This window comes from Stegostoma tigrinum, chromosome 9, assembly GCF_030684315.1.
Source record: "Stegostoma tigrinum isolate sSteTig4 chromosome 9, sSteTig4.hap1, whole genome shotgun sequence".
Classification (NCBI taxonomy): Eukaryota; Metazoa; Chordata; class Chondrichthyes; order Orectolobiformes; family Stegostomatidae; genus Stegostoma; species Stegostoma tigrinum.
The window spans coordinates 10,816,314-10,828,814 of NC_081362.1; the positions used below are offsets into that span (position 1 = coordinate 10,816,314).

General features: G+C 39.1%; 1 protein-coding gene across 1 annotated transcript in view; it reads right to left on the bottom strand.

Moving 5' to 3' along the window:
• Positions 1-12,501, bottom strand: part of mcm8 (minichromosome maintenance 8 homologous recombination repair factor) — a 36,900-nt gene that overhangs the window by 3,393 nt on the left and 21,006 nt on the right. The window contains exons 12-16 of the mRNA XM_059648341.1: positions 11,622-11,759; positions 8,194-8,389; positions 7,467-7,686; positions 4,395-4,604; positions 2,754-2,830 (exon numbers count right to left, since the gene is read on the bottom strand). Of these exons, the coding sequence (XP_059504324.1) occupies positions 2,754-2,830; positions 4,395-4,604; positions 7,467-7,686; positions 8,194-8,389; positions 11,622-11,759 (841 nt within the window). The remainder of the gene's footprint in view (positions 1-2,753; positions 2,831-4,394; positions 4,605-7,466; positions 7,687-8,193; positions 8,390-11,621; positions 11,760-12,501) is intronic.

The following is a 12,501-nucleotide window of genomic DNA, read 5'->3' on the forward strand; positions in this document are numbered from 1 at the left end:
TAGTTTGCTAAGTCTACAAATTCAGGGACTACAGAACTGTTTTTGAGCTGTCAAAATAGAAAAGAAGTTTAGGTCATCCGAACCAAAAATATGACTCAAGGTCATCAATACTGGAAATGGTCAGTTAGTTAAGAAACAAATTAAGAGCGAAGACAGAAGAAACACTTCATTAGAATAGAGTATCTACAAGGGAGATTGCTGAGAAACCAGTCAAAACTTTGTTTTCTTCCTTATGCTGATAAATAAATTTTAAAAACTCTTTTCTGGCAAATTAAAATCTTGTTTTTTCTGAATAATAACCTTGCGTTCATTTATTAACGAACACTGGCAGCCTCGTCTGGATGTGTCGAGTGACTGACCATCACAACAATAATTGCATAAATTAAACTTGATTTATTAAGTCTGATTTTACTTTGGGATCAAGCTTGCCCAGTATTACAATCAAGTGGGATCATAATAATGATCCAGATACTCTTTTCCAAATTGTCGTAAAGTTTCAAGCGAGATTTTGGTTTGGGTATTATCAGCCGGTTTTTGCCAAATATCCTGGCCCTGATGAAATGCATCTCAGGGTAGTAAAAGAGGGTGATGGGGAAATAGCAAATACACTAGTAATTATGTACCAAAATTCATTGGACTCTGGTGGTTACCACAGATTGGAAAACAGCCAACGTGACCCAACCGTTTAAAAAAGGAAGTAGACAAAAAGCAGGTAACTATAGGCCAGAGATAGTAGGAACTGCAGATGCTGGAGAATCTGATATAACAAGGTGTGGAACTGGATGAACACAGCAGGACAAGCAGCGTCAGAGGAGCAGGAAAGCTGACGTTTCAGGCCTAGATTCTTCTTCATCTTCTGAAGAAGGGTCTAGGCCTGAAAAGTCAGCTTTCCTGCTCAGCCTGCTGTGTTCATCCAGTTCTACGCCTTGTTAACTTATAGGCCAGTTAGCTTAACTTCGGTAATGAGGAAAATGCTTAAATCTATCATTAAGGAAGAAATAGCAATACATCTGGATATAAATTCTCCCAATAGCAACACCCAGCATGGGTTCATGAAGGGTAGGTCACGTTTAACTAATTTGGTGGAATTCTTTGAGGACATTACTTGCATGGTGGACAATGGTGAACCCGTGGATGTAGTGTATCTGGATCTTCATAAGGGATTTGACAAAGTGCCACACCAAAGGCTGCTACATAAAATAAAGCTGCACGGTATTACAGGTAATGTATTGGCATGGATACAGGATTGGTTGACAAATAGAAAGCAAAAAGAGTAGGGGTAAATGGTTTTTCTGGTTGGCAGTCAGTAACGAGTGGTGTGCCTCAGGGATCAGTGTTGGGACTGCAATTGTTTACAATTTAGACAGATAATTTGGTATTGGGGACTAATTGTGGTGTGTCAAAATTTGCAGATGAGTGGTAGAGCAAAGCGTGCAGAAGACACTGAAAGTCTACAAAGGGATATAGATAGTCTAAGTGAGTGGGCAAAGGTCCGGCAGATAGAGTACAATGCTGGTGTGAGGTCATCCACTTTGGTAGAAATAACAGCAAAATTGACAGTTTTAAATGGTAAAAAATTGCAGCACGCTGCCGTACAGAGGGACTTAGGTGTCCTTGTGCATGAATCGCTAAAAGTAGGATTGCAGGTGCAGCAGGTAATTAAAAAGGCAAGTGGAATTTTGTCTGTCATGGCTAGAGGGATGGAGTTTAAAAGCCAGGAGGCTATGCTGCAGCTGTGCAGGAGGTGAGGCCACACGTGGAATAGTGTGCGCAGTTTTGGTCTCCTTGCTTGAGAAGGGATATACTAGCACTGGAGGGGGCGCAGTGGAGATTCACTCGATTAATTCCAGAGTTGAGAGGGGTGGATAATGAAACTGAGTAGGCTGGGAATTATACTCGTTGGAATTCAGAAGAATGAGGGGAGATCTTATAGAAACATATAAGATTATGAAGGGAATAGATAAGGTGGAGGCAGGGCGGTTATTTCCGCTAGCAGGTGAAACTAAGACTAGAGGGCATCGCCCCAAATTAAAGGGAAACAGATGTAGTCCTGAGGTCAGAAGAAACTTCTTCACCCAAAGGGTTATGAATCTGTGGAATTCCCTGCCCAGTGAAGCAGTTGAAGCTACCTCGCTGAATGTGTTTAACGCAAGGCTGCATAATTTTTTGAACAGTAAAGGAATTAAGGGTTATGGTGTGCAGGCGGGTAAGTGGAGCGAAGTCTCAAAAAGATCAGCCATGATCTTATTGAATGCCGAGGCAGGCTCGAGGGGCGGGATGGCCTGCTCCTGGTCCTAGTTCTTATGTTCTTATTATTCCTTCAAATATGAAGTTTCCTGTTATACCCATAACACCAATTTTTTTTTGGCCTACGAAGAAACAGAACTTCATGCTTTATTTCATAAAGGTCTGTACCTTCTTATATGAAAAGCTCTTTTAATCTTCATATTGAGGAACGGTTCCTGAAGTAGGTACTAAGAATGAACTTATTTGCAATAAGTGCCGAACAAATAAAATACCTAGTCATAATAAAATGAAGATTTGTACTACTCCCCCTCCAAATGTTGTGCACACCACTGACATATGTTAGCTCCTTGCACATCCTCCTACGTTCAGTCAACAGTCAGTTAGCCTGTGTTCACTGTGTAATATTTGTTCTTGTGTTGCAGATTTGCATATTTTGTACCATTATGCTTTTTGTTTGCTCACTCACATTCTGCAATAACTAAGATAATTGTGAAAAACCTCTTTACCTATGTTTCATGATGTCCACGACGTCTTCTGCATCACTTTTTGTTGCATTTTCTCTGAGTTCTAATTTTGCTCTTGCCTTTCAAATTACAGAAAAGTTTTTATTATTAATTTATAGTCATATATCTTTAAAATATCAAACTATCCCCGACACTTCAGAGAAACATTATGAAACAAAGCTAAGCCACATAAGGAGATATTAGCAGAGATGACCACAAAAAACCTGATCAAAGAGTTAAAGGAGTATCTTCAAAGAGGAAAGTGAGACAGAGAAGTGTAGTGAGGGTATTTCTCCTTGCAGCACTCGTAACTCAGGGGTGAGGCCTCCAATGGTACAGCGAATATATATGGAACACACAAGACACTACAATTAGCGATATATAGGTATCTTGGACTATCATGGGACAGGAGAAGATTACAGACGAATAGGGATCAGGGCCACGGAAGAATTCAAGAACAAGGAGGTGAATTTTAAAATAAAGATGTTATTTGACTCGGAGTTAATATTGGCAGCAAGCACAGTTATGATAGAGAAAAAAATGGATTTGGTGTCAAATTAAGATAATCTCAAATACAGATCACTGAGAAAGCATTGAAATTGTCAAGCCAAAAGGTAACAAAGGCACAAATGAATGATTCAACAGTAGATGAGCTGAGAATGGGCAAAGTTAGGTTGGTGTAAACAGACAGTCTTAGTGATGGCACAAATGGGCAGTCAGAAGGACATCTTGAGATTGAGAGATACTCAGGTTGCAAACAGACTGGCATAATCTCAGATTGTTGCCATGGAGTCAGGAGCCAGGGACAAAGGTAGCAATGAGTCATTACAGTGATGTTCACAATATAGATTTGGATATGAGTATAAAACATCATGTCCCAAATTGTCAACACCCAAGGTTCAGCCTGAGAACACTCAATTGCTGAACTCTGATCGCCACACGTGAAAACTCCTAAAAACTGACAAGAGTTTCAAGGAGTGGATCATTTTCCACATTTTTGTCCAGAATCCAATTTCTGGGGTTACCACAAACCGGACCATCAAGATCATTTATTCTCCTGAAAAGAGTAACCTTGTTTTCAGCATAAAGGATGACAAACATATCTGGGATAGTGTGAACTGCCAATGCTGGAGAATCTGAGATAACACTGTGTGAAGCTGGATGAACACAGCAGGCCGAGCACATCAGAGGAGCAGGAAAGTTTGACGTTTCAGGTCGAGACCCTTCTTCAGAAAACTGAAGAAGGGTCTCGACCCAAAACATCAAACTCACAAACATATCTGACCTCAGTGCGCCAAACGGATACTGCAAGTTTGTTGAATTTATTAAGATAAAATCAGAACTCACACACTCCCTGCTGGCAACTTCACTCAACAGGATAAAATGATTAAAAAAAAACTGATCTTTAGGACTGTGTTCCCCTTGAGCAAGGCTGCCAGTCAGAAGTGCAACATATCTGAATTTATTTAGCTTACAAATTCCTACTCTGAACAATGCCCATTAGCATGCATTGTTTTTATAACAAAGCGGGAAAAAATACAATAATATGAAACAAATTTGGCATAAGCTTTATAAATTTTCATTTATCGTAAGTTTATGTTTCAGCAATGTCCCAAATATTTTTAACCACGCATTCATATTTACCTCTGTAAGCCTTATAAGAGACTCCAGCTGTCTTGTAGTAATTGGAGTACTATCTGGACCTTGATTTTGTCTCCTCAGCTCTAGATAAAAGTCTTGAAGTACTTGAGCTGCTTCAGCAGATAACTTTGGACAAACATAACGGCGTGCATATCCTACATATTTTCTCAGTAACTGATGAGGAATAGGATCAAAGTGTTCTCCAGGGTAAACCTTTTGAACACAAAATACTTTGGATCAGAATTAACATGCAGTTGATAACACAAACGATTGGACTTCTGGTTGTTAGCCCGATCATACAGAAGGCATTGTTCTAAATTATCAAGAATTTAGGTATTTGCTTCGAGATTAAAATTTTACTCGTCCAGAGTCTAGTAGCACATTAAAAAAAAACAGATTAACTCAAATAAGATGTTACTATTCAAACAGAGTTGTGAAGAGAAACAGTTTTACTTTCCACATTTAATGATGGCAGCAGGCAGTCCATCTGAAGTGAACAAATATATACATTCCTCTTATTGATTATCTACCTTCATTTTGATTTTAGAAATGCTTCACAAAGTATTGATGAGTTTTCTCTTTATCCCCCATCCTATCTTGAGTGAAACTGTTAAACTGTAGGCCCTCATCTCTTGATAACTCACTCCATTGCATCAGCATATGATGGGATGGCTTCAAGCCCACATACCAAAACTAAAAAGGAAACTCTTAAGCAATCTCATACCCATTCCCAGTTACTGCTCAGTTTTGCTGAAAAAGAACACATTTTGTCAAACTTTTTTGTCATGCTCTCTCCAGACAATTTGCAAGAATACTAGTTCAAGGGGAAAAATAATACCTACCATATCAGGAGAATACTGATTCATTGGCCAGTGAAGCTGATTAGTAGGAGTTGCCATGAAGACTGTACTAGTCAACTTTAAAAATTGTCTGGATCAGTGCAAGAGCAAAATCTTTGGCAAGATGTGTCCTTTTCTGAGCATTGTTCAAGTCTGAAGTTACAAACAACAATTTCTCAACTCTAAATTTTGTATCTTTAGCATACTCAATAACTTTTTTTTTGTTCAGTTTTTCCACATCAGATCATTTTTGCTTAGCCTCCAAATTAAGCTCCAAATTATAGCATGTAAGTCATTCGCCCTCATGAGCAATTCAGCATATAATTTTAAACCACGGATGTGCTAAATTGGTAGAGAATTTGTCATTTGAATTTACATTAACTTAACACCTTACCTCCCAACTTGCATATATTAATACAGATACTATCTATCCCATTGAAAAAATTCAGAGTTCTAAAGCTTTATAACTCAGGACTAAATAGTTAGCACATGCAAAGAGCTATGATTGCGAGAAAGTCAGGACATATATTCTGAAGAGAGCCAGCTGGAGGACTAATCCCTGGAAGACTCTGTAGTTGGTTATGCAGGGCAGTTGACTGCATCGCCAAGGTCCAGACTGAATTGTCGGCTGTTAATAAATTAATTAAATAGTTGTTGGTTCTCACAAAACAGGATGATTTTATAGCATTCAAACATGCTGCTGAAAGTCTATATAGTGTCAAAAAGCACAGAACTAGTCAACAAAAGCGTTTCCTATCTTCAGGCCTTCCCACAAGCCAACCTCAATATGGGAAATCAGTGTCAGGACCTGCATGGTGCAGTTTTAGAGGAGAAAGAAACCTCCTTAAATGGGGGAGCATTGCTGTATCCAAGGTGGGATTCAGGCTATTTATCAGGTGGTGTTCCATCAAAGTGTACCTTATTGACAGCAGAGTGACAGGGCATTAGCTGCACGGAAGGTCGAGTAGTTTCCCTCATTTGACGACGGACACCACCTTGGATTGGTGCCCATGTTGGGAGGCTATTTTGGTACTTATTGCCTTCCCTGTTATCCTCTGTTCTCAGGAATTTCTCTGGTGCATAAGTAAGAGAAGACTGGCTGCTCAAAGACAGTCAAGAGACTACAGCGGGACTATTTTTATTACCCGCCGCTCTTGCCCACCAATGGCCATCTTTATGTTTATTAGCAGTTATAAAGCAAAATAGCAACAGCATTGATTGTAAGTCTTTTGTGTTTTTGTTGCTTGGTTACTCGCAGGCAGCAAGGGAGTTTTCATGTTTTTCAGCTCGAGTATGTGAAGTCAATCCTCTGTGCTCCTTCCTGTCATCTTATGAGGCATCTTTCATCAAGGGACTCAAGAGTTCAATTGCTTCATGCCACATTGGGATCTTTCCACATTCTTCGAGAGATATTCACATTCTGAAATCCAACAGGAAGCCTCAGGATAAAGCTTTGGTGACTGCCAGTTTGAGAAGTCAGGCAAAACAGTTATCATTCTGAGTGAGGTGGAATGGTCAGTGGTAATTCAGAGTACCCGTTACAAGCAAGATAGCTGTTGTTCTGCAAATCCCAGCATGGTTTGGATTTGCATTTAAAATTAATCCATGTGAAGTCTGAGAGTTCTCTGGTGACTGGCAAGATGAGCAGCACTTGTCAGGGGTACATCAATGCATCTCTGCTGTGGAGCAAAGTATAAGTGAGGAATTCTTTAATGCACTCGACAGAATGGAATTTGGTAAACTATTTGCACAACTTTTGGATCACACACACATGGGTCTACTCCAATAGTTATTCTCCTACAATGCTGTTGTTGAGCTCTCTCGGTGTTTTGATACTGGCTGTTGAATTTGCCAATGTGGACAATTTGGTGTGCTGCAGACTACGTTACAATGCTGTCATTGGTGCATTATAGACATTGTTTCCTAAGTAAAGCACAGACATTTCAGACATCAGAAAAAGTGTTTAAATGTAACATTTTCTTTCTCTTGTAAATGTTGAGGTTTTGAGGGATTTTGGTATTCAGGAATCCCTTGGCACAACCCAATGGCAAATCTGTATAACTCAATCTGATGTCTAAAAGGTTTTATGATTGGACAGGGTGTGATTAGTACTTTAATCTCAGGCACTGTCAAGCTGCTATCTTACTTGTAAAGTATAATATGAAATACATTAATTATACAGTCAAACATACCATTTTGGGCCTCACTACATCACCAATTCTGCATATTTTTGTACCTTTAATCTTTCTGATAATGGCCTATCTGAAGCAACTTCAAGGATCGATGTATTAGCGTCTTGTGTGCCTTGACGTAAAACTATGGCACTGCTCAAGGTTGCTTTCTTCCCAGCATGCAAAGCCATGACATGTTCTGAAAGAAGGTTGTCATGATCTTCATTTGGAGTATCAAGCAGAATAAATACCAAATCAAATCTTGAAAGTAGGGCACTTCCCATTCTGAAATCACAAATATAATAAAGCTACCTCAGACATGAATGTTAATTGTTGCTAAAGGTGTATTTGCATTTATTCAATCTGTAGAACAACACAGCCTATATTTCATACTTTGCTGACTATTTCTTTATATCAGAGAAAGACCATTTCCAATACATGTATCTGCGAGCTTCAAAGAGATTGGACAATTTTATATTGAATAATCTAACAGCTTTCTTTCTTGATTTTTAACATTTACACCCAGCCTCTTAACACTCCAAAAGTAATTCGCATTTACTAGTTTTAACATTCTCCCTTCTTCCAACTCCAGGTGCGGTGTTCCTCTGACAGTACAGCTGATATTAGATGGTGACAGGTCAAATTGTAGAAACAAGTACATATTTTGCTATTAAATAATTCCAAACTTTAAAAATAAATAACACTGAACCATAAGTTTTGGAGTTTTAACATTATTTTCTGAATCTGACTGTTCAGATAATCGGAAGTGTTAATTATAGAAACATGACTTACTTTAAATTCTCAGAGACTGTTTTAGCTTTACTGTAATGTCCCCCAACTGGATTAGCAGCTGCAAGAATTGAAGTTCTGGCAGGTAAATTGCAAACAATTCCAGCTTTGGCCAGACTGATACTCTGTTGCTCCATGGCTTCCAGTAAGGCTTGGTGCTGGTTACCCATTTTATCAAATTCATCAATGCAACAAATGCCTAAACAGATCAGAGAGAATAAAACAGAAAATGTCAATTCTACCAAAACAAATCAGTAATTCCAGCAGAATAAAGCACATATCTAAAATAACACTCATGCCATTACTTTGGAATAAACTGCAAAAAGCACTTACTCAAATTACAATTTGGGATTAATTAAACCCAACCTGATGTCCAAGATCAGAGGCCTAGTCATGAGCCTGATTAAAAAGCACCCAACTTCTCAGGTTAAGATGAATTAAGTCTTTCTCTTATGCATAGATGGTGAGCAGAAATAGAATCATAACAGCACAAAAGAAGCCATTCAGCCTACTGCACCTGTGCTCAAAACATTGTTCAATTTAAAATTTCCACATCCAGATATTTCTGGATAAGGATGCAAATTACTTATCTGCATGTCCAATTGCCTTTTCAAATCTTCTGAATTTTATTCTGTCGAATGCGTTCAGAGTCTGAACAGCCAGAATTCATATAGCAGCTTCAATGTTTGTACAACATCCCAATATGCTTCACAGGAGCAAAATTTAGTCATTTAGTGGTGCCAGGTGACCAAAAGCCTGCATGAAGTTGAAGGCTTTAAAGAGTAACTTCAGGGAAGAAAGAAAGGCAAGTCATACAGTGAGGGGTAGAAAGAGGCTTCCAAAACTGTGGATTTGGACAGCAGCTGGTACAGGCAGCAATGGAACAGAACTAAAATCAAGCATGTATTAAGGCCAGAGTTAGCGAACCTATTACGAAAGAAAATTATCCTTATTTCCCTTCTCTTTTCTTTGCCAGTTATTCTAAATTCATGTCCTTTAGTTACCAGCCCACTGGTCAGTGGAAACAATGTCTCCGTACATTATTTTTTTCTATTCATTTTGTGGGACATGGATGTCGCTGGCTAGCCAGCGTTTCTTGCCCATCCCTAGTTGCCCTTGATACATGCTGTAACAAAATCCCTCAGCACTATACATGCCTCTAAGTGGACGTTCCCTGCTCCAAGGACAGCAGACCGAACTAGTGATCTGCAAAAAAAATCTTGACTTTTTTTGATTCTGTATTCAATGCTCTCAGTCACTTACAGTCAGAGTTGACAGCACAGAAACCCCCTTCGAGCCAATTCATCCATGCCAACCAAGTTTCCCAAATGAACTGAAAATATTTTGTTCAAGGTATATTCCACAATATAGAGGATTCATTCGCCTGCACGTGGCCAGTATTCCTCTGAACTTCATTAACTTGTCTCATCATCTTCATGAAATTGCAAACACGTAGCATCCGGACTCATTGTTCTTGCATCCCTTTCAATATAATACTATTTAGATTACACTGTATCTCTTTGTGGTTCGCCAATAAGTTTGCATTTAACAACATTAATTTGTATCTGGTAAGCGCCTGCCCATTACACACAGTTTATTTCTTTCTGAACTTGTAAATGTCCTACTTGTTACTGCAGCACCAACTTTTGTACTGTCCACAAGCTTCAAAAATTTGTACTTCCAGGTCCAGGTAATTTATTTATAAGAAAAGCAATAGGAATAGACCAACGCACTGCGTACATGTCTCCAGTCAATAATCCTCTGTCTGTCGTTACATTGCTTCCTATCCCTTTGCCAAATACACTTAAAGTTCAGTTTGATATCATACGGCAAGAACTGAAAATATTTTGTTCAAGGTATATTCCACAATATAGATTCATTTGATCACAACTTTCCAAATAAAAATAAAAATTGCAAGTAATTAGAAGTGTAGTGGACAGCGAAGGTTACCTCAGAGTACAACGGGATCTTAATCGGATGGGCCAATGGGCAGATGGAATTACGTTTAGATAAATGTGAGGTGCTTAATTTTGGAAAGACAAATCAGAGCAGGACTGATACACTCAATGCTAAGGTCCTGAGGAGTCCTGCTGAACAAAGAAACCTTAGAGTGCAGGTTCATAGTTCCTTGAAAGTGGAGTTACAATGGACAGTATAGTGAAGACGGCATTTGGCTGGCTTGCCTTTATTGGTCAATACATTGCGTGTAGGTATTGCGGGGTCATGTTGCGACTATACGGGACATTGGTTAGGCCACTTTTGGAATTCTGTGCACAATTCTGGTCTCCTTACTATAGGAAGGATGTTGTCAAACTTAAAAGGGTTCAGAAAAAAATTTAAAGTTTTGCCAGGGTTGGAGGGTTTGAGCTACACAGAGAGGCTGAATGGGCTTGGGCTACTTTCTGTGGAGCATCAGAGGCTGATGGCCTACCTTAGAGAGGTTTGCACAATACTGGGGGGGGGCACGGATAAGATAAATAGACAAGGTCTTGTCCCCAGGGTGGGGAGTCCAAAACTAAACGGCACAGATTAAAGGTGAGACAGGAAAAATTTATCCGGGACATAAGGGACAACTTTTACACACAGAGGGTGGTGCGTGTATGGAATGAGCTGGAAGAAGAAATGGTGGAGACTGGTACAACTACAGGTTTAAAAGGAATCTGGGTGAGTATTTGAATTGTAAGGATTTAGAGGGCTATGGGCCAAATGCTGGCAAATGGAACTAGATTTATCTCGGCTATCCAGTCAGCATGGACGTGTTGGACTGAAAAGTCTGTTGCTGTGCTGTACATCACTATAACTCTACTTAATTAAATAGCTACAAAAATAAAATATAGCTTTATTTGGGTTTTTTTAAAAAATCAAGGAATAAGAATGAATGCAATGTCAGAAGGTACATAGCTTATTGGAATTAGGTCCGAGAACATAAATAGTGGTTAATTTGAACGGTTCAACAACAGGAACCTACAATAAAAGTAAGCAAGTCTGGCTGGTGCCTTCTAATAGTTAAAATCAAAAGATGACATAAATTCAAATTAAACCCCAATCCTTCAGCACTCACTAAAATCTTCTATTGCAAATACAAATACCTTTGTTGTAGCTCTAAAGACACACCAAGGCTGTTATTTTCTCAGAATGTAAACGGTGCTCACTGTCCCTTGGTGATAAACCAACTATGGTGAAGAATGCAACATGTTTTGCCACTGAGCCTGTATCCTACACCTCTACTCCACACACACAGTATCAATGCCTTTCAATAATTGCAACATAAGAAACAAAAACTTGCACAGATCAATTGAATAAATATTACAACTAATTTCCAAAGCACCTCTAGCCAAGTAGCATAGTCAGGAGTCGTCTAGGCACATGTACTTTATGGGTTGAACACTGTTAATTAGCTATTTTCACCCAATATTATCTGTGCTAATTACCTTGATCACCAAGTACAAGAGCCCCTGCTTCCAGTGCAAAATCTCCTGATCCACTGTCCTTTGATAAGGTGACAGTAAGTCCCGAACTGGTGGTGGTGTTACCACAGACATAAACACCACGTGGAGCAACATTACATACTGCCTAAAAATAAAATTGCAAATGGGTACTTAAGCATAAAATTCATACTTTTTTTGGAAATTCAGTACCTCTGAGCACAGTTTATATTTTTACGATGTTATACTATGTTATTTGTTTGAACTAACATGCTAAACTAAATCGACAACGCAACAATTCAAATAAAATCACTATCCAGAGCTATTTTAAAGAGAAGCTTACCCCATAGGAAATATTTGCTGAGAAAAATGGAACCCATCATGAAATAAGAATAAGGAATTTATGTGTATGTTTATATTTTTCTGTTACCAACAAATCCCCTCAGTTTAGAATGAGGGGATCAACGAAATTGGTATACAATTTTTTTTCTGTTCACTCATGGGATGAGAATGTTGCTGGCTGGCCAGCATTTATTGCCGGGGCCTAGTTGTTCTTGAGAACATGGTGGCGAGTTGCCTTCTTGAACCACTACAGTTCATGTGCTATAGGTAGACCCATAATGTTATTAGGGAGGGAATTCAAGGATTTTGACCAAGCGACAGTGAAGGAACAGCAGTGGTTTGGAGGGTAGCTTACTGTTGGTGATGTTCCCATATATCTGCTGCCCTTGTCCTTCTCAATGGAAGTGGTCAAGGGTTTGGATGGTGCTGTCACACCATCTTGGGTGAATTTCCGTAGTTGATCTTCTAGATCATAAACACTGCTGCTATTGAGCATCTGTGGTGGAGGGAGTGGATGCTTGTGAATATGGTGCCAATCAAAAAA